Source organism: Aspergillus costaricaensis (assembly GCF_003184835.1).
Source record: "Aspergillus costaricaensis CBS 115574 unplaced genomic scaffold BO79scaffold_1, whole genome shotgun sequence".
Taxonomy (NCBI): domain Eukaryota; kingdom Fungi; phylum Ascomycota; class Eurotiomycetes; order Eurotiales; family Aspergillaceae; genus Aspergillus; species Aspergillus costaricensis.
This window is the reverse complement of record NW_020291801.1, coordinates 1,261,469-1,288,018: the sequence shown is the minus strand read 5'-3', so window position 1 is coordinate 1,288,018 and position 26,550 is coordinate 1,261,469. Positions and strand designations below refer to the sequence as shown.

At 50.4% G+C, this 26,550-nt stretch overlaps 7 protein-coding genes across 7 annotated transcripts; 2 read left to right on the top strand and 5 right to left on the bottom strand.

Annotated features, from left to right (window-relative positions):
- Nucleotides 1–1,105: 1,105 nt before the first annotated feature.
- On the bottom strand, nt 1,106–2,515 carry BO79DRAFT_234159 (DUF821 domain protein; the record flags this gene model as incomplete). The annotated part of the gene is made up of 2 exons (XM_025684347.1): nt 1,106–2,038; nt 2,117–2,515. 2 exons carry the CDS (start codon nt 2,513–2,515, stop codon nt 1,106–1,108), a joined length of 1,332 nt encoding a protein of 443 aa, XP_025545281.1.
- Nucleotides 2,516–2,985: 470 nt separating this feature from the next.
- On the bottom strand, nt 2,986–8,692 carry BO79DRAFT_163222 (kinesin-3 motor protein uncA). The gene is made up of 2 exons (XM_025679117.1): nt 8,345–8,692; nt 2,986–8,266 (listed from the first exon to the last, which is right to left on the bottom strand). The coding sequence occupies exons 1-2, from the start codon at nt 8,400–8,402 to the stop codon at nt 3,399–3,401; spliced, it is 4,926 nt and encodes a 1,641-aa protein (XP_025545280.1). The 5' UTR covers nt 8,403–8,692; the 3' UTR covers nt 2,986–3,398.
- Nucleotides 8,693–11,153: 2,461 nt separating this feature from the next.
- Nucleotides 11,154–11,827, bottom strand: BO79DRAFT_223513 (uncharacterized protein; the record flags this gene model as incomplete). The annotated part of the gene is made up of 3 exons (XM_025683611.1): nt 11,154–11,488; nt 11,529–11,603; nt 11,776–11,827. 3 exons carry the CDS (start codon nt 11,825–11,827, stop codon nt 11,154–11,156), a joined length of 462 nt encoding a protein of 153 aa, XP_025545279.1.
- Nucleotides 11,828–17,013: 5,186 nt separating this feature from the next.
- BO79DRAFT_223512 (uncharacterized protein) lies at nt 17,014–18,693 on the bottom strand (the record flags this gene model as incomplete). The annotated part of the gene is made up of 8 exons (XM_025683610.1): nt 17,014–17,125; nt 17,331–17,399; nt 17,637–17,684; nt 17,828–17,911; nt 18,101–18,130; nt 18,214–18,260; nt 18,351–18,430; nt 18,498–18,693. The coding sequence occupies 8 exons, from the start codon at nt 18,691–18,693 to the stop codon at nt 17,014–17,016; spliced, it is 666 nt and encodes a 221-aa protein (XP_025545278.1).
- hapB (transcription activator HAP2) lies at nt 18,511–20,250 on the top strand. The gene is made up of 2 exons (XM_025689048.1): nt 18,511–18,607; nt 18,721–20,250. Exon 2 carries the CDS (start codon nt 18,981–18,983, stop codon nt 20,100–20,102), a length of 1,122 nt encoding a protein of 373 aa, XP_025545277.1. The 5' UTR covers nt 18,511–18,607; nt 18,721–18,980; the 3' UTR covers nt 20,103–20,250.
- BO79DRAFT_3027 (uncharacterized protein) lies at nt 20,251–20,915 on the bottom strand. Its single transcript, XM_025689045.1, has one exon. It carries the CDS (start codon nt 20,819–20,821, stop codon nt 20,399–20,401), a length of 423 nt encoding a protein of 140 aa, XP_025545276.1. The 5' UTR covers nt 20,822–20,915; the 3' UTR covers nt 20,251–20,398.
- A 1,620-nt stretch (nt 20,916–22,535) lies between these two features.
- Nucleotides 22,536–25,885, top strand: BO79DRAFT_3013 (putative arsenite resistance protein Ars2). Its single transcript, XM_025689039.1, has 3 exons — nt 22,536–22,976; nt 23,060–25,074; nt 25,130–25,885. Exons 1-3 carry the CDS (start codon nt 22,874–22,876, stop codon nt 25,760–25,762), a joined length of 2,751 nt encoding a protein of 916 aa, XP_025545275.1. The 5' UTR covers nt 22,536–22,873; the 3' UTR covers nt 25,763–25,885.
- The last annotated feature ends 665 nt before the right edge of the window (nt 25,886–26,550 follow it).

Sequence of the window (26,550 nt, the reverse complement as noted above, 5' to 3'; positions counted from 1 at the left end):
ATGCAACGTGTAGAAACTTCATCGAGCCAAGGGCTTAGTGATGCCATGTACTGCTTTGTATTGGGCTTTCCAGAAATCACAGATATGATGGCAGCCGCGCTGCGCCTCCCCCCTTGCCTGAAGGAGGTGATACCTTCGACCGCTTATTCCGGCAAAAGGCACCCTAACAATGCTCCATGAGATTATCAATGATCTGCCTCATTTAGGGCAATAGTTTCTTTCCATGATTTCCATGATGTACAAGAAAACCAACTTAGTCGGTGAACAGTCGACGGTCGGCATTCCACTGATTGGTCCCAGGCTTGAGCCTCTTGGGCCCTTGAGACCCGATGTACAGGGAGATCTGCAGGGCTACCTCGTGTTCCCATCAGGTGAACAAGTGGGCCTCGTGAGATCCTATCCTACCTTTCCACCGAATCCTAAGAATCACCCCCCTCGACTTACCCCGCACGTATTACCCGATTGAAGGGTTTTTATCGCGAAACGGCTTTTGGGCAGATTCTCGTGGCCGTCTCAGATCCCGGGAGGGGCGTGATGGTAGGAAACTATATCCCTCACTAACTCTTCATGGAAGCGTGGGGTAGCCCGATTAGTGCTAGTAAGGGTCTTTCTTCATGTACGATGACTTCAAAAGATCGACATCGGGTAGTGTGTAATTTACTCCAGATATTGGAGGTGCCAGTGAGAGGTGAGATTCTGCGGGTAGTCTCGGATACGAAGACGCCAGTTGTGCTTGAGATTCCTCCTCGTACCGGAGTTACCGTGAATTTTTGATGCAGGAGAAGTGTCGGGCAGATGTATTCCATTGAGGGCTTTGTTGGGTCGACATGCGGAATGATGCCATAGGATGAGGTGAAGAAGGTGAAGATGGAAGAAGAATGGGGTTGTGATGGTCAGCTGCGCCTAGTCCCTTTTCAGCTACAGAGGGATTATTTGCAGATTCGCCCACAATAATCCAGCTACTTGTATAATGATAGCACATTTGACACAAATTTGTCATTCTTGTCATCATCAAACATCCATGTCTTTCTCATATAATTCATAAACGCTAAGAATCATAATAATTACACCCGCCAACGCCATAACATGCACATAGAACCGACATCTAGAACCCTGTAAGGACCCAACTTTCAAATGGAACACCACGAGGCTCTCTCCTGCCATTCTCCTGCCTATACAAAACGGGCTCAAACTCGCACGATGCAGCATACTGTCGAATCAATTGCCTCCAGTAGCACGACTCCGCAGCAGGTGTCAAATACCGGTCTCGAAACGTCTTCACCGAATTCTCCGCAATGCGTTGCGCAGTCTCCGGATGATCAATGAGAAACTCCATCTTCCGATCAAGATCTGAAAAGTCACGCTCGACCTCGACGTAATTCGCCTCCGGTCCGGACGCAATGAGGGCAGCATGATGTGCCTCGCGCCAGACCAGCTTATGCGAGACCACCACAGAGCGACAGTTCAGAAGATACTTTCCGCGGCCTGAAAAGCTCCGTCCTTCTGCATGTGCCAGGAACATATACTGGCAGTAATCCTCCATCGGGAGGAGATTGAACCGGACATCATTCTCATCGTCCCAATCAATCACCCGGATGCTTGCCCAGCTCCTGCCCTGCGCTGCCTTCAACAGTTTTCCCCGGATCTCCGGGTTCGTAGCAACACTTCCTCTCCAGGCGAGCTGCTTCTTCTTATCCTGGAATGGTAAGCCTGGAATGAACTTCCCATCCAGGGTTACTTCGCCATCGTCGACTGCAGCAATGCGGCGGCGAATATCCTTGTAGGGACCGATCTTGACCTCCGGCCACGACCAGTATCCAAAGTCGGGCATTAACCAGGCATTCTCCTGCTCGTCCCGTTTGGAATAAGACCAGACTGGCCCCTCATGAGTGCTATAATCCTCCGTCGTCAGGACGAATTCAACATCTGGTAGACTACCTCGGTCCGGAAACGAGGCAAGCGCACGATGAAGCGCGTGTAATGTTGCTTTCCCGCGTGTGAATGTCGCGGGCATTGCGCCGAAATCTACTACATACAGCTATATTGCATCAAGTCGTTGTTAGAAGACAGACACATCGACCATCGTAGATGAATTTAGGTTCCAAAACACACATACCTCACCATGATGAATGATGCCCCGCACCATTCCATCCTCCACCTGCAGACTATCCAATTCCTTGAACGTAATGCGATGACCTTCCTTCAGCGATGCAGATTTGTCCAGCTCGACAAACAGCTTCGGAAACGCGAGGCGACATTGCTCATCTGAAAGTCCGTGATTGTCGCCATCGCGCTCGACCATAAACTCCCATGTCGTAGCATTACTTTGTTCAGAAGACGACGAGGTATGCAAGCATGTCTGCGGGGCTGACTTGAGGGAGGTCTTCAGAGCATAGTTGGCGACGTCATTGGAGTATCGTGTGCCGAAGATAAGAAATGTGGTTATGATTAGGGAGAGAACGGCCCCGGTGGCTATAAAGCGAAAGCCTGACGACTGGCATTGTAGTAATTGCATTACTGCATTTGATACCTGTGTGAGGGACAATGTATGTATGGACTGGGGTAGTCATCGGGCGGGACATCAAGGTGGTCCTGAAACCCCTGTCGCCATGGCAACGAAAGCCGATACTATTGATGCTATAGTTCCAATCTGACTCTACCTGGAAGCCATCCATCTGCACTCTAGAGTACTGACCACTCAATCGATTATGATTTCCCGATAGTAGAGTCAATCGGCTGGTCATGCAAAGATTGAGGGTGGAAGAGTGAAATTGATAGAGCGCCAAAAGCAGACTCAAGAGAGCTTGGTCTCCAGCTCACCCCGCTGATGTTCAGTCACGCCTCGAAATGCTATATCACTGTTCTAACACAATATGACACTCGAAAACAATTGTATATAATTCTCAATTAACTCACTCACTCTCAAGAGCAATCATCAACAAACAAATGACCTACTGCCCGCCTGCGGACAACGCCGGGTCCTCCCTTTCTTGTATCATAGCATGCATGCAGGCTGGTGTGTGTATCTGTATCTATAGTTGAAAATTTTTTCCAGAAAAAAAGTATGTACATGGGAGTTGATAGAGGCCGTAAGAGGCAAATTTATTCAGGGGTATCTCAAAATCAATCAAGAACGGGTGTGGAGTGGAAAGGGATGAATGATGTATGTCATGGCTCAACGAAGGAACACCAGGCCTGCCAATGGGAAACGCGAGAGAAAGAAATAAACGTAGAATCTAAAGTGTATGGTTAAAAATCAAATGCTAACAGCCACCGAGAGGGTACTATATGCAAGGGCGGAAGCAAAGGGTTGGTTGGTTGGGGTAGCGTCACATCACGGATCTCCATGAGACCTGTTCGACAGGTGAAAAAGTCAGCGCTTGCTGGGTCACATGAAGTTATGCATTGTGGTTTGCCATTGCTCTGGCACCGGGGCTGCTGAAATAGCTTTCATCGATCTTTAGGATCCATTCCACTTTCTGGGCCTCGGTTCGGGCCGCAAACAGGAACGTATTCTGTGCCCCGTACACTGCAAAGACGTTCGGACGACCCCGTGGAGACGTTCCCCGGTCAGATCCGGCTGCTCCTGGGCCATCGAGGAGCCGTGCGAAGTCGGGTGCATGGTCAACTCGGGAATTGCGCAGGTTGATAGCGTTGATCTCATCACCGTCGGGAACAGAATAGATATGGAGATATGGACGACGAAGCTCAACAAAACGCCGCACCCAGTGGCTGTTGGTATCATCTGGAGTCAGGAGATAGCCCGACTTCAGAGACGAATCGTTCTTCGGAAGAGCTTGGACGCTGGCAACAAATCGCGGCTTCAATGACGCCTCGTCCTGAACTGAACTTCCATCATCGCTTGAAGATGACTGCTTCGCCCGCGAGGCAAAAGCCGCCCCTCCTACAGGGGGCTCGGTGTTGCTTCGGACCAGAATTGCCTCGATTGGATCGGTCTTCTTCCCCCAGAGGTCGACGTATTTCTGAAGCAATTTAGCCCTGCGGTCGGCACGCTCCTGGCTACGCAGGGGAGTTGACCGTCCGCTGCGTGGAGGTGATGCAACAAGGCTATTGGCACTCAAAGCCCCTTTAGCTGCATTCAACTCCGCGACACGTCGCCTTCGTTTGCGGGCGGCTATATAATCCCGGACAAGTGAGACTTTGCGCGGAGCCCAGGTGACCAGAAGCTCTTCGCCCTTCACATAATCGTTCTGTGTATTCATCCGCCAGAGATCAGCCGCGCGTTTGGCGGACACCGGGCGGACGACTAGGGAGAACATGCGAACTGTGGAGTGCACAATACGCGTTGAATTGAAGAATTGTTTGAACATGGATTGAGGCCGAACGTATGTTCGGCCTTGAATCTGGAGGGTCAGGTCTATCTCAAAAGGAACGGGATCCTGCAGACGGGAAGACAACAAGTCCCATCGGAGAGTCACTTGAACACGATACTTGTCTGCAGTGACTCGATCAAGCAAGAGAGACCCGTGTAAGCTGGAGTCCCATTGTCCTATGATGGTGATATTTGATGTCCCATCCGCGTTTTCCTTCACGTTCGGCTCCTGGACGAACTTCAGCGCAACGTCTGGTGTCTGCAAGTCCTGGTCAGGGATCTTGCCCCAGGGGTCTAGCAATCGCACTGAACCCACGCGGATATTGGTGATATTATCCCACGGCAGGCTTTCAGTCGAGCTGTAAGTTAGGTTCACCAGGATCCGTCGCTGTAATCCCTGATGGAGCTGGTAAGTACCTGCATCTAGGCTGTTGCTCTGGACAACCTCAACTGGGAGATATTCTCCAGACTCCGCTAATTCGAGTACCTGCGCCCGGGCGAAAACATCATGTCTTTCTTCAGAATAAAATTCGGTCTCTGCAATACGCGGTGTTTTCCGCTTCTTGGGAGCCGGCTCGGCAGAGTCGCGCATGTCATCCCAACTAAGGAGCTTGTCCAAGTGCATTTGTGTCACCTTAGCGTAGACACAGATCTTCAGCGCGGCCGTCCGTGGACTTGACAGTGGCAAACTCATACTATGGACGCTCTCGAACCGCACAGGTGTTTCATCGAAGCCGGTGATCATTTGAGTGGTCGTAGCTCCCCCTTCGTCAGAAATTCCGGGTACAAACAATTGCGCGTGGACATCCGACCCTTCCCATTCAGCAAAGCCAATCATATCACGCATCACGACGTTGAACTTGAGAGTAGACGAAGGCGCCTGAGCCGAAGAGGGTTCCAGGGACAGCCTAATTATGCCTATTACATTTTGTGTATATGGCGAGGTAACTTCGACTGAAACGTCTTGGACTCTGGTCTCAAAGACCGCCGTGAGAGGGATATCTGCGTCACCAACCAGCGAATATTGAGGCGAACACGGCTCCGAGAAGGGGTTTTCAAGCTTGAAATGTTGGATGTAGTCTGGCCGGTCGATATACTGGTGCAATTGTCGCATAGCCTGAACACGGCGTTGGAGCTTCTCGATAGACCATAGGTGGATGACACATTGCTTGAAGTCGATCACACGAACTGCGACACAAGGTTTCTTGGCTTCATCTAGAACAACGTCCTCGTCGCCGGAAATGCCATTCAGTACAAGGTCGTAGGACGAGGCCATGTTATGCCCGTGGTCAATGATTGCAAATTGGAACACCACATTCTTGTCCATTATGTGGCTCATCACTTGAGCCTCCTTCAACAGAGACGCATGCTGGAGCACTTTCTCGGCCATGCGAACGTAATTTTGCTGAGACCAGTGGCGGAAGACTGTCCTGGCGACTTCAAGCTCCCTGTCGTCCAACTTGGCAAAACCATTTTCATAGATTCTGGGTACCGGTTGGCCTAGGTCCTTCATGTGCGACTCAAAAGCTTCCTTCTGCTTTTTCAGTTGTTCTTCGAATTCTTCCTTTGCAGTTCGCAGGGCTTCCTCCATTCGCGCCTTTTCCGAGCGTAGGTCATCGACTCCCTGGGTTGAAGAGGCCTCAGCATTCCTCAGCTTGTCCTGATACTCTTCTTTCTGTCGGTCCAACTGGCGCTGCATATCCTGACGCACCGATTGCAGAGTAGCCTCGCCCCCATTCTGGCCGTCATTTTCGTCGTTCGGATGCGGAGTTCCCGGCATCGTGATGGCAGTGTCCAACGAGAAATTATCGATCGTTCCATTGGACATGTACTTATCCCGCACAGGGAACGAACTGAGCGAATCGGAGTCTTCCTCGTTCTCCATTAGTCCACGACGAGTTGCCCGCACTTTCTGTACATCCTCGAACAAGGCGTCCAGCTCATCGTCAGGCATATGGGAGATTTGATCGGGCCCCAGCACCGCACTGACAGCTTCACGGCGAGCATAAAACCAATCGGATTCCCTACCGCGCTGGGAGGGCATCGGAGAATCCGCTCTGCTCGAATCGCCGTCCACCTCGGAGCCTGTTTTACTCAGGGTTCGATCATGGGTTTTGTTCGGTGCCGGTGAGCCCAGTTGACTTGTGGTGACGGAATGACGCAGCAAGCTCTGTTCAACTCGTTCAGCACGCGCTTCCTGGGGATGGTTGAAACGGAAGATATGAAAATCACCCAGGATAATGCGGAATCCACTCTTGAGCCGCTTCGGTTTATCGATCCGCAATCCATTCACCATGACTGCTGCGCCTTCGGTGGGAATAATGGTAACAACATTGTCCACGTTCTCAAACCTACAGTGATCGTCCAAGATTTTCGAGCCGTTCAATCTTATTTCGACATGGCTGCCCTGGTCCATGTTTCCGACTATGGTGGTTCCGGGTTTGATGTTGTAAACGAGACACTCGGCGAGCAGCGGGTCGTCGCTCAGATTGACCAAATGTGGCATCTTCTTCGGCGTGCTCAATCCGATGAAACCTTTCTCGATGCTGATACCAAGTTCCTCCAGAGCAGACTCTCGCTCTTTGTGAATCTCTTCAGTCTTTGCCAACTTCTCCTCCCAAGTTTGATTCAGATCCTTGTAAAGCTTCTCGCTCTGGTTCAACTGTTCGACGATTTCTGCCTTGCTGACTTTCGTAACTGAACCATCCGGCTGTTGTATGGAGACGAGTTGCTTCTCTAGAGGAGTATCTGGAGGGTAATATTCTTCTGCTGGTATAGCGCCAGCAGCGCCGCCTGCTCCAGGACCTGCGGCACCACCCCCAAGTTTCGACCGGAGTTGGGCCAACTCCTCCTTTAACTCTCTGATCATTCGTGCGTTGGGGTCTTCGTTCACAACGGCATGGTTCTTGATTCGCTTCGCCGAGTCTGCATAACGGAGAGTACTGAGAGTCTCCTCGAAGTTGATGTCGGCGGGTGAAATCGCAGCAATCATTGCTGTCATGGAGTTACCTCCCAACGAGTCCTTCAACAACCATGTCAATATAGAATCACGATACGGAACCATTGATGCGTTCTTCTTTTTGCCAGCCGCCACGTCAGCGAGAGCGGCAATGACACGACCAAGGGTCGACAGCGAACGGTTAATTTCCGCACCCTCCTTCAGTCTCGCACCGGTCGCACCAGTAGAATTTGCTCTTTCCGAACCTGCAAGATCGACCAAACTAATGCGCGACACCTTCTCCGTATCCATAGACGTTTCCGCATCATGGCGCTTCTGTGTGAGGGTCAACGTAAACACGGCGTGGGAACGACTGGAGGTCTCGTTCATGTTTGTGGCAGCAACGGTTCTAGCCTTGTTACCCTCGTCCATCAAGTTCTCAATCTCCTCAAAAGAGCGCACTACAAGCTTGGCCAGATCCTCGACGTAGGGACCAGTCGACGGATGCTCACGGACTTTAAGGTTGCCCTTATTCGAAGGGTTGAGCAAATCACGGACTCTCTCATTGTAGATTTCAAGATACGAGACTTCCACCGTACAGCCGAGGTTCTTGTCTTGCTGGATTGTGCGAATGCGCTCGAACATATCCTGACAAATTCTCGGAATCACACCGTATTCTTTGCCGTAACCCATCATGGAATACGATTTTCCGGAACCCGTCTGACCGTAGGCGAAGATACAATTGTTGTAACCCTGAAAGGCATTGTCTAATAGCGGTACACCCAAGTCGAGAAAGAGGTTATCCTGGCTCGCAAAATTCGGGGCGTTTTTATCGAAAGACCAATACGATCTGTCGAAGGCGAATGATTTTGGTCCTCCATCCCCGCCTTTCCCTCCCCCTGCCTTGCGGGCTTTATCATCGGCACCCGGTGGAGTGGAAAGGACGGTTTGGTTGTCTTTCATTTGAACAATACATTTTGCACCACGGTCGATTTCTAGAAAGCGGGACACCGGGGTCAGTCCAGTCTAGGAGGGGGGGCTTGGTCGCATTTCCAATGCCACAAGTCACTCACCTCTGCTGTTGAAAGGCCGCACTCTCACCACCACCTTGATATTTCCTCCACCAGCCATGTTTGCTTCCTCCCCATACACCTGGGTCCGATCGCCTGGTTCCGCGTGTTTGAAAGAAGGATCGCAAGGGGGTGAACCGACACCAGCGAAAAACGCGAGTCGCGAACGCTACGAGGAGCGCCGCTCTATCGGATAGTGCAAGCTGATGTGTTCCTTGTTCGCGGCAGTTGGATCAATGCTAGTTGAGTTATTGTAGTAAAGTGTTACTGGCGAATTGACGGTCTGAAACGGATGTCAACAAAGACGTCATGTATATCGGGGGGGGGGTTCTGCGGGCGGACAATCCGGCGCGTTCTCTAAAGGGGGGAAATCACGATGATAACGGGAGCGGTGGGAGTTGACGGTCGTCTGTAGCGCAACCAGACCGCTAGAAGGGGTTGCCAGGATCGTCTGGGTCGAGCAGAAGGTGAAGGGATTGAAAATGAGGAGGCGGAAGATAGGCCGACTCGGTCGCTCTCGCTCTCTCCTTGCCCCAAGCACGGGGAAAAGCCACATGAGGGATCGAAAGGGCGGGTTCGAGGCGGATCACGTAATCAGTCCCGTGTCCCGGGTCAGCCAATCAGCAGCCCCGGTATTTACTCCGGACTCATCAAGCCTCTTCCATTCATTGTCCCTTTCCTGCCACTGAGTGGATGCTCTCTCTCTCTCGGTCATCATTCACCCTGCACTGTTATGCAGGCACACTTTTCTCCATCGGCCTGCTCAAGCTCCTGATTCGCTTCAGAGGACATAAAGTATCTGATCGATCTTGAGATTCACGAAGCAGTGGCTCTGCAATAGGTCCCCCGGTGATGGTTCTGCAGCAAGCTTCTCCGCCCGGTCCCAGTGATTCCATCCACTGATTAGCAGGGCCAGAGGTTGGTAGTCTAGTACTTCTTAGATAGGATTTGATAGATCCAAACATTAACTCTGGAACATCTCTGCTGGCTATCGTCCTCCTTCGCTACAGATTATATAAGTACGGGGTTACATGCGGGTGCCGGTGTCCATAGCACCGGGCTATAGCCTATTCCGCTCTCCAGCACAGTCTGCCTCCCCTCGTCCAGAGCCATGGTACACATCCGCTGTCATATAGATAAGAATATGAGCTCGAGAAAAGCCACATTTTCTTGTCTGCCCACCATTCTCACACGACGAGACAAGGATTTTATTGAGCGATCCATTTGCTTCCTACATAGAAGCCTCTAGACCAGTTCAGCTCCTAAACCGAAACAACTTCTTCTCCATTTGATTAACCTACCCAAATTCCTTCTCTCACACCCACACAGTAGTTCTAATATCCATCCCGACCAGGCGCGTTTGCATAGCCCATGTTTCAAATAACCCCGCATTATCGAAAGTTCTTCGGGCACCACCCATGTATTATTAATCGGTATAAACTTTCCACTGCTGGAAATTCAAGGGTGGATGGGAGCCCAATCGGCCTATCTGCATACACGAGGAGCAGCTACCCGGAACCCTGCTGACATCGCTTAGTAGTATGGCACAGGCGACCATGAAATTCCCAGTTGATTCCCCAGCACTGCCACATCTCTAATCGCACTGTATCTGGCAAGGAAAATCGACGCCCATTTTGGAGGAATAGGATTCTGACTTTAGCTCGGTTTCGTTCGGATGCGTTTGCGTTTGTCTCAGGATGTCACGCGTGAAGCCATGGTTTTGTATGAAGTTCGCATGTCGGGGAACCTAGTTAATTGAGTGTTAGCCTTTCTCTCTCGCCGAGGTTTTGTAGAATTTCGTTGATTGTTGCGTTTATGTAGCATCCCACTATCACCGACAATAGTCTGCCACAAAACCTCTTTAAAAGGTATTTTGATACTGCTGAGCAATTTATAGCGAGTACCGGACGACGGGATAGCCTAGTATATTGGGTGATGATGGTGGTGGGTAGGTTTTGGTCGAGAACTGCACGAACAACTGGCAGTCTGCGGTGGACCGGAAGATGGACCTGTAAGACATGGCCATGTAGCCAGCGGAAAGTGTCGGTGTCAATCAACTTATGACGAAAGACAGTGTTGGTACCCAATCAGTGCCGGTTCTTTGTTAACGGGTGTACATAGGCCATAGAATATGTATCTCATAGGTAGGAAGGTACATTGGTACCTAAGTGCCCAACTGGGAGGGTTTGGGGGATGGGACCACCACGGTCTTACTACTGCCAGTGTACATTAAAAAAGACTTTCGCTTGTCCCGCAGGAAAAGTGCCGTTAAAGTCTTTTCTTGAATGAGATAAAGTTATCCCAGGCCGGAGTGTCTGTTTTGGAAGATTCCTTGTTACATCGTTGATATGGTTTCTTCTCTTAATTTATCCGCCGGATGGGCCCAGCAGTAGGAATAGCGACGGAGACTCTCCCGCTCTCTTTTTGACTTCAACGTTAGTGTGTCGTTTATTACTCGTTACTGGCTTGATGTCAAGCCTATAATGTGCGACAGATTTGTGTTCTCCAAGCCGTGGGTACTTTGTCCGTCATACCTGTTGTGCATGGGACGCAAAGAGCGTATACCTATCGAATCTTACCGAGCAATACGCAAAAAAGTGGGAGCCTGCCCTGTTATCAGCAGGTATTCGAGATTGGTGAGTGATTAAATTGTCACGAAGGAATCTGTTTAGTGAGTGAATTAGAGCAATCTGTAATTTCGGGGTTTCCGACAACAGTGTCATGAAATCCGAACGCCAGCTCAGAGAAAATCACGAAATACAGCGCTTAAGGAGGTGGCCGTCCGTGTGACAAGAAATTGGCGCACTGGATTTCATCTGAAAAACAGATTGCTATCAATTTCCAGGCTGCCTAATGGGGTTCCCAGAAGAGCTGGTGGTGACAGATCGTAACGCAGGAATACGCCCCAAAAGGACCGAGACTGCATGGCCTGGTTTGAATCAAGGCCACGGTAGCCAATTAACGAGGTGCAGTAGCAGCATCCGTCACATTGAGAAATTGCCCTATTGAGGAGCGAGAGGGCGTACGGATGTCTTATTGGGTGCTCGCACTGGACGAGATCTTCCTGTCCATTCCTTTGCCCCTTGCAAAGGCCAGGGCTACCGCTGTTTAACCTGGCCATTCGCTGTGTGATGTTATGACATCGGTCTGATGATAGCAATGTGTAAGGGGCCCTTTGAGTGCTCACAGGCCGTGCTTCTGAGGCCTCCACTGCATACATGAGACAACCTGGGTTGGCGTAAAATTGGTTTCATTCGAGGACCTGTAACCGGTATTCAGTCCGCAGATAGCGTCAACTGGTCTAGGCAAGCTCCGTAAGCCACGTCGTCCACTGCGTAGCCGCTGATCTTATGGATGGGACGGCACAGAACGTAAGGTCAGGGGACAACAGCTATCGTAAAGCCCCGCGCTTTGCGACGGACTTTGATACTTACAACCCCGACGCAACCAAAGACCGTGAAGAATCTGCTTCTCCTTGCGTCCCATCTTCGGTTCTTTATTCGATTGATCAGTCGCCGGTCAATGCTGAGAATGCTCTTATACCTCGGAGGACAGCCGAGCAAGCCATATCATGAGATCTGCACATGATTGTCTTGGAGAAGATGTATCCCACGGAGGTAAATGACGTTCACAAACCGTTTGTGAGAGCATGTCGCAGGACATTTCAAAAGGGGTGTAATGCCCTTTAGCTGCTGGCGGAGCACAGGTATGCCCCGTGATCATTATGACAGCAACTTTTCAGTAAAAGTCGATAACCATACCTTCTTGGCTTGTTTTTCCAAACAACCCGTTTGTATTGTCATGGATGAAGTGCGCTTGCAACCCACCCCTGTTGTTGTGTTGGTTAATCTGCTTCTCCATAGTTGATCATGGCGCATACGTGAGTATAGGGGCCCCTAGTGCTACCCTAGGTCTCTCAATCTCTGGACACTCCCACTTATCCTAGAACCAAAGTGGCAAGATGCTCTTGGCTGCCAGGAGAATGAGTTTCATGTACGGATCAGTAAGCTTGTAGTAGTGATTGACCAAGTCTATGTCACTTGAGATCGTTAGCTGTCACATCAAGCGCCTCCGGGTTGAATGATACTGCTAGAAAAGTCTGGATTAAGGGTCATACATATTCCTGGTTCACTTAGTGCAACACTGGGTTCACTCGCATGGGGTTGCAATAGGAATTATGTGGAAGGCAATTTCCAGCCACGAAGAAAATCGGTCGATATCGGTCTTCATGCGTTCTTTAACTGCAAGCCATACAGTCACCTAAGTTGGACAGTGAGGTAGAAGGCCAGAAGAGATGAGGCAAACGAGCTATACTTACTCCGTAGGAGCAGGAACTCGAAAGCAACGCTTACCAGGTTGGATGATGTACACATCAAAAGGCAGCCGCCTAGTTGTTCACTGAGAGAGGTTAGCTTGTAGCACATAGCAATTGATGAGAGGATATATTGCTTGAAGCGTGTTCATCACACGGAAGACATATAAGTTACCATAAGGATGCCCCATCATCGAGGGGAGGCAAGCGAGTTCATTCGTAGATGAATATGTAGATAGAAGTTCCCGGTGGAATGGTTAGTGGGACCTTCACAAAGCCTCGGCGCCTGTTAGTGCCTTAGGCTGTGACATGGTACTTCCACGGACCGCACTGCCTTCCGATACAACTACAATTTCACGGAAAATCTGAGAGAGAATTGACACAAGAAATACGTAATTGGTCATTTAAGAAAGTATAGATCAGGCTAAAACAACATCTCTGAGCGACAGAGACGAGGATATCCTTCTAGATCAGATCGCCGACGCATTCCTGTAACATTGCACATCAAAACGAGCCTGCCGGAGGGGATAGAAAATAAAAGAATTTCTAAATTCATACTGAAATGTCGACGAGGAGCGGTGTGGCGGGGAAAGGCTAGTTGACTTTGACGTCAGATGGCTCGAGCTTCCCCCATGACAGTCAGTGCTGAGAGAGTTCGACCGACCCAAATTACGGACGTTCCATATACATGCCGTAATCGCGTTTCCGTTCACGTATGTTTGTACGGTCCGCATACGCGATGGGCTGTATTTAGATACGCCGGTACTTGCCGCCTTCCGCGCAGTCCATTCAGGTGAGAGAGCAAGAGATTAAAGCAAGACAAGCAATTGGAGGATATTGTTGCTGCTATATAACCTGCCATTCTGAGGAACCTGCTCCTCTGGCTTTAAAAGAATTCCATAAAGTATATTGTGATGGTTTAGTTGATGCAAGATCATGAAAGTGCACAGATAAATTGTGAGACTGATGAGTCTCCATCCGAAGACCCAAGCGGTCAAGCTTCAACACGTGGAGTGGAACAGATCGACGCCCAATCTGCTTTGCCATCGTGCCGGTCAGTCTTCAAGAAGGGAACTCATTCTGATAGTAAACGACTCTATAGATCCTCCTTTCGCTTAGATATGTACGTACTTCCTGACAGCCATTATGAGGGATGGATAAGAAGTCCGTATCTCGGAAGAAGAAAGAGAGACATTCGTCATGGCTACGACACGTGCAAGGCCCTTGGTCTTAGTAGCGTCTATAAGGCTTTTCTTGTGCAACATCCACCTTATGACTTAAATAATACCATGGTAATTTTAAACTATCTAATCTACTGTGACGGTCAAATACCACTTCGCCTGCCTTTCTCTCGTCAAATTAAGCAGACTCAATGGCTTAGTCCCTCGAATTCACCTTAAATATACTGGGACATGGATACCAGTTCACTACAACCCGAAAAAAGAAAACAGGCGGCTTAATCCGCAGTATTCAATCTGCGGTAGGCTACTCGTACATCTGGGTAATATACCATTTTCACTGTGTAAATCTAATAACGCTAACACTTGATGAGAGGTCTCTGTAAGTCACTTGACCTCAGCCGGCGACAACTGAATATCCTGACTACTTGACCTCAAGAAACACTACGAAGAGTGATGCTAGCGTCGCTTCGTTAATTTTCCAGCTTTTGTATTAGTTCAACATTTGTAGTAAACAGCTGAGGTTTAGTAGTACTAAAACAGTAGCCAAGAGATTTGCACAATGGTGGTTAAGTAGTGATGGATGTCGGATACGATTATAAATATATATATCGTGTCATCCTACTACTACATTAGTTGATGCTTTATTTAGTCCCGCTAAAAGTATATACTTATAGTCCACACTGGTCGCAATCTCGGGAAATGAATTATAGGTGGCTAATCTTTTTTCTGAAAGATGAGCAGACTGGCCACTGTGACTTTACTCCATCTACAAGTTATGCAGGAAACCATCAACAATTACTGTGCTGAGCCTAAGACATCAATGTCGCTCATTTCGTACCGGCTGATATTTGCCCGCTATCTACCTGCCACAAGGGAAATGGAGATTCCCAGGGAGTCTTACCTAGATTGGTCATATAACCGAGGCTGGCCGTGGCTTCGATTGACTCCGCTGACGTTTGGGGGTATTCGACGCGTACGTAAGAAAAGCAAGAATCGAGCCGCGCTTCCTGCGTAGAAACAACAATGTGATCCCATGGCAAGAAACTGCATTATGCATTAGTAAAGTGTCAGTCAGTGTGATAGCACGGCGCTTGTCTTCCTTCCTTTTCTTTTCTTTTTTCTTTTAATTTTAAATTTCATCTTAAACTTTTTTTTATTTATTTTATTATATTTTATATTATTGTTTCTTCCAATCCTACCTGTCCACTTCATTCAGCCCGTTCCCTGTTTTGTTTTTTTTATGTTTCGCGTCTCGAGGTGGCATCTGCGTTTGTTGCGCATTGAGCCGTTTCACCTTATTCTTTCGTTTTCTACTCCGTAAGGCCGAGCACAAAAATCTGCGTTAGAAGAACAGCCTTTCTTACTGCTTTTCCCGTCCAGGGTGGGGGGGAACAACAACGCAAGTAGGAGAAAAAGTAAGAATAGAAGAAATGATGAAAGACAGCGATTGCAAATCGAAGCCAGTCACATAAGCCATCTGGTTAATGTAAAAGCATGATTCGCAAAACAAAACCAAAGAAAGCCTAGCTGGACCAATGGGGGGTGGCTGGTCGAGCTGACCTTGGGTCATACAGGTTTTATTCCCGAGGGCGATTCGCCAGATTTGGGTTGCACATGATGAACATCACGAATTCGGGATGGCCGGATGCTTTGCATAGTAAAGTAAGTAGTTATGATGGGTGGTTATCTTAGATAAGAAATGATTTTTTTTTTTTTAGCTATATTTCTTTTTTTTGATTTTCTGGGTTGGGATGTAATTTTGAGGCCACGAGTGAGAATTGAGGGTGAGATGTGATACTCTTACTCAACCCATTGTCAATTTCCCCAAAAACGGGTTGGGAAATTGGAGAAAGAGAGAGAGAGAGAGAGAGAAAGAGAGGGAAGGGGGATTTGGGGGGGGGGGAGGGAATAGTGGAGGTTGGTTTTGTGATAGAGAGTGAAGAACCGAGATTGAGCAAGCTGGGCCCGGCGGCACGGAGAGACAGAGAGAGAAGAACTAAGTAAGTCTGTAAGAGAGAGTTGTGTGGTGTGTCCTCGACCCCAAAGTTTCCCGGCCATCCACCACCATCCCATCATCATCTATCTCACCTTGAAAAAAAAGACTGGTACTCAAAAAAAAAAGGATGTGGAAAGATACCATACAAGACGGATGATACAATGACCATACAAGACGGGGGTACAATACACTCCATACCCAATAGGGCAAAGAGCGCAGACGCTAAGTGGAGCGAACCCTGGGGTCGATACCGGACAGTATGGTCGTGGCCTTTGTTGGTCTGAATCCTCGCCGCCTTGTCCGCTAACGAGCTGCCGAGCCACTCAGCTACCCTCTGAGCGCGTCCGGTACAAATGCCCCATCGCTCGCCCCTTCTTCTCGCTGCGGCTTTCTCTCTCTGCTCCCTCTCGTTGGTCATCCAACCTCTCCAGTCCTTGCGTGCCCTCCAGTCAACAACGTCGGACTGTCCTGGCTGCGCAGAGCCCATTGGTTTCCTCCCAATTTGTTTTTTTCCTACTCGCTGCTTGCTTGGGCTGGCTTCAGATTAACCCGTCTGCTCTTGTCCAACCCAATCACTGCCCGCCTTTCCCTTCCTTCCCACCCCATCCGCTTCACTCTCGTGATTGATCATTTTCCATCCTCCCTTTCTGTCATTACCACGGTTGTGGTCGAATCATCATCTAAGGTACGTTTTTAGCCATCTTATACTATCTACTACCTACTGCTGCTGCTGCTGCTGCCCCTTGCTCAACTTTGTATTTTTTCCTATTTTGTGATTGCATACTTTATTTTGACGCGCGCCCAATCATTTGTATTCTTTGTTGTACCGAGGCCGGATCTTCACAATTCATTGGAGGTTCTCACTCACTCACTCACTCACTCACTCTCTTCTTTCCCACCCCCGCTCCATCAGTTGTCTGTTACTTCCATTGTTTGTCTGGTGCATCTGCTTTCTGCTGTCCAAACATCTAGTGGCTATGACCATAAGCTACAGCCCTCTCCACTGATTCTAGTCTATTTTTGGTCTTTTGGATTATTCCTTTTGAATTCTTTGCTTTGTTCTCCGAACCACTCCACTTCTTGATTTTATTTTTAATTTCCCGTTTATTCTATTCGCTCTATTTCTGTGGTTTATTCTTATGCATGCGCCCTTCTGTTTTCCATATACCCATATACCCCTCCGTCATTGTGTTTTTATCATTTCCCATTTTGTTTTGCCGCTTCGGTCGCGGATCAACCCGGGCCGGACTGACATCAGCGGCAGCCTACCGTGCGGTGAAAGAAACGGACCTTCCCTTTTGCCTGTCCGCCTTTCTCTCGTTGGCAGAGCTTCGTCGCGTTGCCATCGCCCCGCGAATCATCACAGGTTCCTTCCCTCGTGACTGAAAGCCCTCGTCAAATCATTACAACGAGTCGCCTTTCTGTGTTGCTCTGCATTGGAGGCTTTTCTGCCACCTGCGGAGAATAACCCTTGATAAAAGGTAATTAACCTTTTCAAACCACGAGGCAAGCCCGCCTGTTGTTGTTCTTGGCTCCCTCTCTGGCCGCGGCCCGCAAACCGCGACAGCGCTGTGATTCCCTACTGCCCACCCTCCTGCTGCTCCTCCCCCCCCAAAGTTATGGCTGGCGTTACCCACCTTCAAAAGCAAATCAAACCATTAGATTTAGTGTCGCATGTACTCTAAGTACTGCACGCAAGACCCTCTGCGACTCATCCTATCATCCCCGGTCCCTGTGAGCTTCTGCTATGGCTTATGCATTGTTATGTTTTCTTGTCGCGTTTCAGTTGCAACCCCGACTCCCCACCCCATGATGGCCCAATCACCACGCGTCAATCCTTGCCTTTGCCCTTCTCTGACAGCTATCTAACACCATGACCTGTCAATAGGCGCGCATCGATTTACTACGGTCGGAGACTGCAGAATAGCTCCGTCACGGCTGTTTGATTCCCTGTTTTCAAGTGTCGTTTTTGCGCGCGCGCGCAAAACTCCGCCTACCCTTGTTTGGGGTCGCGAGTGCGTCGCTTTTGAACAAGGTATGTTGCCGGCTGCATCATGATTCCACTTGCCAACGCATACATCCTTCAGCCCTGAAAAGACTAAACCGCCACGATGTTTCCCCCCCTCCTACCTTACCCCCCCCCCCACCACCATCAAATTGACAGTTCCTATCCCCCCCCTCTCTCCTCCAATCGTGACAGCGCACAAATCAGGAGCCGAAAGTTTCGGGATGGTGGGAAAGATAGATGCTAATAGTCTTTTGTAGTCCACTGAGCCGTGCAAGCCCCTCTCAGGCGTACCCTGACGACAGCGTCGAGTGGCATTATAGTTCGGGAGACCGCGGACCAGGATAATTCCAAACTCCCGGGCCCAGGCGAACTAACTCACCAGGTTGCTCTAGCACCGCCTCATACGAACGTGGCCAAGCAGCCTGACGAATTTAGGAACTGAGCAGCATTACCCAGGTAGCCTGCCAGTTGTCGTCTCCTTATACTGCGTAGTCTTTGTGTCTGTGATAGACTTGAGCGCCATTATCAAGAAGATCGCGCTTTGTCTGACAACGCATCAAGTGCGACATCTTGTCGAGGACATCCTGGTTCCCTGCATCGAAGCCCAACCACGTTACACTTGGAGGCGAACGTAAGATTTCCACAAAAAGACGCAGAACCTCCGGAAAAAGCGGGCTGAAGCATTTCGGCAAACAAGCGTTCACCTTTGGGCGAATTTTCTTGACGCCAGAAGTTGATGAGTGGGTGTATTGGCAAAACAAAAACAGAGGTACGCGCCCCCGGTGTAAGCGCCCTTCCTCTGTTCCCATCCAACCCCCACCCGCAATCCAGTGACCGTTTGGCGCTGCGCTCCATGCTGACACTATGAACCAGAGCCTGCAGACTTTCGCAGTTCACTCGTCGAATCAGTAAACAACCGCCTTTCCTTTGTGCACGACGGTGATATTGTCAAGTGCAACTGTGTTGTTGACAACCTATCATTCTCCCTTATTTTCGCCACTTCGGTCTCAGACGAGTGAAATCCCTTGGGATTGGCCCATCTTTGGCCGTATTATTGGTCCTAGACTCCTGGTTCCTGACAGCCAGGGTACTCCAATCACGACTCTAATTGGAAGTCTGACGGTAAACCCCGTCGCAGCTCCATGATGGAATACCCGCCGCAGTATCAACAGCCTCATGGCCAGCATCCCCACGCCTCTTCCCACATCACTGCCCCGTATCAGACGGCTCCTCAAAATGCTGGGTCCACGGTGGGATCGATGACTTCTCCCACCAACCCTCAAGCGCACATGCAACAAGCTCACGCTACACATCAAGCGTCACCAATTGTTCCCTCACAATCTCATTATCAGCCTGCTCAAAATGCCCCGGGCTCTGTACATCAGCAAATGAACTTCCCTCAGTCGTATGGAGTCACCACGGCGATGCCACAAACGTATGGTATCTCCCCTACGCAAGCGGCTGCAATGGCCACCGCTGCAGCATCGGGCCAGTTCTATCCTCTACATCAAGATTCGATGGCTGGCCAGATGGCTCCTGGTCCCCGCGGATCGCCGCGCATGGCTGGGGTGCAGGTCAAGAGTGACCGCAATCCTCGTTCTCCACCCCAGATTCCTGGCCAGATGCCATCGATGGGATCCCAGGTACAGATGTCCCAGAACGCCCAGATGCAGCAACGTCGCATGAGCCATGTCAGTAGCCCACATGTTCAGAATGCCCAACCACTTATCAACCATGCCGGCCGGCCTTCGGTGCCCCCATCTATGCCGCCACCACCTCAGCCGCCTGTCCAGCAGAGCCAACCTTCGCCGGATATGGTCGCTGGCGCCGCTGAGGAATCGCCGTTATACGTGAACGCGAAGCAGTTTCATCGCATCCTGAAACGACGAGTGGCTCGCCAAAAACTGGAGGAGCAATTGCGGCTCACGTCCAAGGGCCGTAAGCCATATCTGCACGAATCGCGTCACAACCATGCCATGCGCCGCCCTCGTGGTCCCGGCGGGCGATTCTTAACGGCTGACGAAGTGGCAGCTATGGAGAAGAAGCAAGCATCCGGATCTACGACCTCTGGGCTTGAAGCCGCTGATGATAATGCGGTGAAACCTCCTGGCGATAACCCGCCTTCTGCACAGAAACGAAAATCAAGTGATGTCAACGATGACACCATCAACTCGTCTAAAAAGACGAAAACCAGTGCGAAACCGAGCACTAGTGCGGACGAAAGCGAGAACGAATCTGCTGAGCTGTCCGACGAGGATGGTTGAGCGGTACCTTACTCCAGGATCGTCTTGCGAAAATCCTGCTTACCCACAATAGCCCTTTATGATGGATGGATGTCTGGAATTTCTTTTACCCCCGTCTTCCTTGACCTTTACTCCCCGCAGCGAGCGACGCGCAACTGCCCCATCTTCTCTCGTACTTATTGACGTTATTCCCACCTCCCTCTGGTTTCGTCGGAAACGCCTCGTTTCATCCGTTTGAAACTTTTATGTCTGTTTATATTGTTATGCTGGCACGAAGTATTATTACTATTTTCCTATTTCCTTTCATCTAACGATGTTCAGCCTGTTAGGATTGCATGTATGAGATGATTATGTTTTGTTATTTTCTTTTTCATTTCTCGGGATGGTGCACGATTCTCAAACTCATGAATTGTTACGTTCGTCCCACTGTCGATGCTGCATGACCCGGTCTCTAATACCTGAAGGTCGTGGTTTTCACAGCTGGCGGCAGCCTTCTTATATGTCTTCTCGTCAAGCTCCCTTGTCGACAAGCAACTCAATGTCATTGGCAACTTTGGTGTACTGTGTTCCTTCTTCCCCTGTGCCTGAGTCCGCCGCTTTGATCCGGACCCGTTCTTTTGCGTCGTGCTTCGGGCCTTGGTTGGTATTAGATTGAAGCCCATCGCTGGTAAAATTAAACCCCGAGGTTGGGTGGCGCGGCGACAGAGCCTACATCCCTTGGCGGTGGATGGTGCACGCATGTCTTGGTTCGGTGTCGCGTATTTGCCCAGCAAAAGTCGAAACACTGGGCACTGTCCGACGGTCGCCTTTCTCTGGGGTATGTTGTTTGGAAATGGAATGTTCCCGACGGGAGAATTCGACGACGGTCTTCATTCCGTGCATTTTATGAAACACCCCAATTGACTGTTTGTGCCATTGGGGTAGTGCATGAATGTGACTTGGGATCTTTCCGTCTTCGGTGCGGCTGCGAGGCCCCATGCGATTCCACTCTCTTTGAATCTGCATCGACGAGTGTGGTCTGACATGCGAGGCTGTGGTGGTCTTGGGCTGTCACAGCCGATACCTGTTTTCCTCCTGCCCTTCTCTGTTGCCCCCTTTGATGCCTCGTTTGATATATTACCCTGATCTTCAACGGATGATTCCCCTACTAGTCGTGTACAAATATCAAGACATACTTGGCGAACTCGTTCTTAGTCGTGCTTGCCTTGTTCTCGTGGCCTGACCTTAGAGCAGGTCCCTACGGTGTGAGTGCTTTGAGTAGAATAGAGTTAGCAGGCCGCGAGTCTTCACTTTGCCTCGGATGAAGTAAGAGGGGAGTGAAATTGGTACAGTGAATTCCGAGATAGATGATGCTGACGGATGTGCACTGTATTCATCGTAAGGCAGGCTTCGTATTGCTCCTCTTCTCAATCCTGCCCCCCCAGATCCATGCTGGTTCGATCTTCCCATTTCTCCCAGTTTGGTGGTTCAATCTATAGCTGCGACTGAGCCGAGGGCTTCCCTCGTCTCTATTTGCCACCCGTTGTTGGCATGGTTTTACCAGCATCAAATTGCTAAAGAGTCTGATTACCCTGAAACTCAGGAATCCGAGATGCCAGGTGAGTGAGATGACTTTCTTTCAATTGCCTGCTATAAGCCTGTTTAGGGGGAATGAGAGACGAGGCGTACACACCCTTTTATAAATGTATCTCCAATGTTATTGATTATTTGACGAAGCGGCGACCAAAAGGCAACCCGGGGGCGCTATGCCCGGTCGGGACTAGGCGGGACTCCCTTCTCCGGCGCTCCAGCCTCACTCCCCAATCCTGTCTCTCTCCTTCGCTGCTTTCCCTTCCCTCTCTCGCCTTCTCTCCTCCTTCCCTTCTTCTTCTTCTTCTTCTCTCTCTCTCTCTCTCTCTCTCTCTCTCCTCTCCCTCTGACTCCCCCACAAAACTTCCTTTTATATATCATCACGCCTTGCCCGGTGATTAGTCCCGGTCTGTTGCGGTTTCCGTCTATATTGTCTGATCTGCTCAGCTCGGATTGGACTTAGTACTCCGTCCATCATCTTCGCATCTCGTTGGATCTCCAATTCTCTCCTCTTAAGGCTTCTCTTGTAGGTCGCCTGCCTTGCCATTCAATCCTCTCTCTCATTATCTCTCTTCTCTCTCTATCGTGTTCAGTCAATTCCATTGCAGCGCCCTTGTCTCTCATCGTCCCCTTGCCCCTGCTCAATTATCTCAGTCCAACCTTCCCCTGTCATCCATCCAATTCACTTGGATCCGCGCCTCACTTGTGCTTCATCCCGTCTCTTTTTCTTTACTCAAAACCTCATCTTGGACTCCCTCCTTTTATCGTCGCGCCATTATTGGCTCGCACCACACTCCGTGCTGATTGATTAACTACTCTCTATTGTCTACCTTGTGCCCTCTCTTTTCTCTCGTCTTCTCTTGGCTCTCGCGAGCGCACTTGCGTTTCATCTTCTCAGTTTCCGGGTTCGCCCTTGTCATCGTTATCCAGAATCATGCCTTGTCTATCTCTTCCATGGCCGGCCCCCGGCAACCAGCTTCATTTGCATCTTCTTCTTGCCCAACTCGCCCCCTAACCCTGCTTCGTCAACGTCCAACCCACCCGGCACTTTTACACACGTGAAGGACTTGCTCTAATGTTGATCATTTCGGATCTTAGCTTACGCCTTCTGTCCTTACCGTCCTGGGCGCGACCCTCGGCCATTGTCTGGTAGCTGGCTCCGATTTTCTCCGTTACAACCTACAAGAGCTCCGGTCGACGCGATTTTGCATAACCTCGTCCCCATGGACTCATATGAGAGTTACGGGTCCCCCGGCAGGAGCCGGGAAGCTGGCGATCCCTATGCTTCTCGGGTCCCACTGGACTCATACCGTCGCAGGTCACCTGGTAAGTTTCTAGCTTCTAGACTACCATCCGGATGCTCTCGGACTGGTCATGGCCATTCAATCTAACCACTGGTACGTACGCAGTATCTCAGGATCGACGCCGAGCACGCGGTCGTTCTCGCTCACCCGTTATGATCGACCGCTACGAACCTTCTGATCGCCGTGCCTCGCGAGACGACTATTATGCTGCCTCTCGGGAGCATGCCGGGCGTGATCGCGAGGACCGTCGCCGTGCGCCTTCGCCGAACGTTGCCAACATCGACCGCTATGTCCCAGGACAAGATTCTGTCAAGCGCCCTCTTCCCACCAATCCGCTTCCGAACCCTTTAACCCTGGAGTTTCAAGTGGGCTTCAATTGGTTTGCCGAATGGTGGCGCGCGGAGCAGTCGATCAAAGAAGAAAAGGAACGCGCCAAGCACGGCGGTCGGCGTCCTTCTGATCGCGTCAAGGGGGAGCGGGAGGCTCGTGAAGACCGGGAAAGAGAGAGAGCACAGATCCAGGCGGCTTACGATTCATACAAGGTGAACCTTCAAGCGAAGATGGCCCGTGCTTTCGTCCAGCATCATCGAAACGAGGAGTGGTTCAGAGAGCGCTACGTTCCTGAGGTCAGGGATCCTCTTCGTCGTCAACTGATGGATTTCCGCATGGGCGCCTATCAACAATGGGAGAGAGACCTCGAGAGTGGTCTCTTTGATGAGTTCACGCTTGAAGGCATTTACAAGAGTGAAAGTGACGGGGCAGGCGGTGTCATTGAGAAGGAAGAGGGCGAAACCACCGCGGTTGGTGAAACCCTGGGTGTTCTGGATTTGCTCCCAGCAAGAGGCGGTGACTTGCGTGACGAAGCTCTGTCTCAGTCTGCTCTCTTGATCAAGACTCTAGCGCCCAATGTTAGCCGCGAGAAGATCGAAGAGTTCTGTAAGGAGCATTTGGGTGAGGAAGATGGTGGATTCAAGTGGCTTAGTCTCAGCGACCCCAATCCGTCGAAGAAATACCATCGGATGGGATGGATCATGCTCCATCCTGCGCCTGACGTCGAGGTCGTCGAGAGGGGGGATGGAAGGGAGGAAGAGGGTGAGGAAATGGAACATGATCATGCGGCCAATGGATCGGGGACACAGACTGCTGCCGAGAAGGCGCTTGAAGCAATCAACGACAAAACGATCCATGATCCTGTTCATGGTGACTTTGTTTGCCACGTGGGTGTTCATGTGCCGCCGTCGCAACCCCGTAAGAAGGCCTTGTGGGATCTCTTTTCGTCGCCAGAGCGGATTTCACGAGACCTGGAGCTGGCAAGGAGACTGGTGTCGAAGCTCGATGATGAGATGGGAGCAGGTGCTGACGGGTTCTCCAAAATCGAAGAGCGAGTCGAGGAATTGCGCGGCAAAGGCTGGCTTCAGCCGCCTGTCACGGGGCCTGTCAGTGTCAAAAAGAGGAAGCCCGACTACGATGCCGATGATATTGATGAAGGCGAGGCAGAAGAGGGCGAAGAACAGGAAGGATGGGAAGATGACGAACTCGATGATGAGGAGCTCTTGGCCAAGAAGAAGAAGTTGGATCTGATGGTTGAATACCTTCGCCGGGTTTACAATTTCTGTTTCTTCTGTGTCTTTGAGAGTGACTCTGTGCATGAGCTTGCTCGTAAATGCCCTGGTGGACATCTCCGTCGACCCCGGGCCGGTCTTACGACACAGTCGAAGGCTGTGGCCCGGGCTAGCGCTCTTGGGCAGCCGTTCCCTGTCAAAAAGAAGGAACCTAGTGAAGAGGGCGAGGAGCAGCCGCCTGTGTCGGAGGAGAAGCGGCCACAGCGTTTCAGTTCCAAGACCGAACAACAGCTTCAGCGTGCATTCAACTGGGTCAAGACATTCGAGGACAAACTCTTGCAGATCCTTGAGCCAGAGAATGTCGATATCGGGAAGCTGGGTGGCAAGCCCGTTGACGACGCCTTGGAGGAAGAGCTCGCAAAGTATATGAAGCAGGAGGATGAGTCCAAGTATCGCTGCAAAGTCCCTGAATGCACCAAGCTGTTCAAGGCGGAGCATTTCTGGCGTAAGCATGTCGAAAAGCGTCATACCGAATGGTTTGAGAACATTCGCAGTGATGTAAGTGATACTTCTTTAACGTGTTCCGTGCGGACGAATACTCATGATGATACAGCTCGCTCTGGTCAATGCCTACGTTCTCGACCCTGCTCGGATTGCTCCTTCGCGGTCCGACGCTAATAGTAACGGGCATTTCCCTCTCAACTCTGGTCAGGGCCAGACCGGTACACCACGTGGTTTCAGCCTAGCGTCAATGCCGCCTTACCTTGCAGGCAGCGGAAATGTCCCCCCAAGCTTCCAGAGTGTGCCAGGGTCGGGGGTACCCGGATTTATGGGTGTTAATAACCCCTCGTGGAGTGGTAATGGAATGGTGTCTGCAGACGGCCCAGGTTTGCATCAACCAGGCGTCATGCGCCGTGGCGGCGGGCGTTATAATAACCGATCAGGTCCTTATGACAGACGTGGCAATCGGCATGGCGCCCCCGGCACTGGAAGCGGCCGTCTGAGCCCCGTCCGTGGCATGTCCAGCATGTATGGATCTGGTGGTCGCCTGCCGGCCAGTTCTGGACCGCCATACATCCCCCCTGGACACCCTGCCGCCGCCTTGGTTGGGGCCAGCGGCTTTGTTGACGCCGGTGCCGGTCAGCAAGGCATGGGTCCGCGCGAAGCCGTACAAGGTCGCAGCCTCAAGAGCTACGAGGATCTCGATGCGGTCGGTGGCTCTGGCAGCGGGGAGTTGAACTATTAGACATCTATAACAGAAATTTCCTCCGTGCAAATGGCGTTCACTGGTCTGTCGTTCCTGCATTTTCACAAAGCCAGTTACATACTTGATGTCTCACCGCATATGCCGTGCATTGATCCGTGTCTGTCATACTTCTTCATCTTTTCGTACATGAGCCGAAATTGTCTCCTATCAATTTCCGATTTCTTTGGTTCTTCCTTCTCCTTTCACCGTTCTTCTCGACGCTTCTCGTCTATCCAAACGTGAAACATGAGCTCGGCTGAGATTGTGCCCAATTTTCTTTCCAATACGGAATATGGCGTGTTTCCTTGTGCCCTCATGCGGCCCCGAGTTGGCTCTGTGACTGCTACTCAACTATTTCCGGGATGCCGAAACCCAAAGCTGCATGCCCTTTTCTCTCACTCGCTTCCTTCGTTTCGTTTTCTGGTCTTGGCGTCCCTCGGATTGTACCATAGTATCTATCTTATCTATCAGCTCGATATTCTCGTACCATAAGCTCAATGACATATGGCCAGTTACACCTGCATTCGTTGTCTTTCTCAGCGCATTGGACTGATGTAACCTACCTTCGATAAAGCGAATGGGCTTTTATTCATATTCGCAAAAGTAGTAGCCATTAATTAGTACTCTTACGATTTCTATAGAAGTACTACTCCGCGTGAAATTATAAGTAGTACTATACAGAATGACAGGTCCAGATACAGCAGTAATTTTGAAAGATTATGTACATATATAGCGCATCGCTGATGCTCCATGAGTATAGTATTGTTTATATACTACGAAAAGAACCT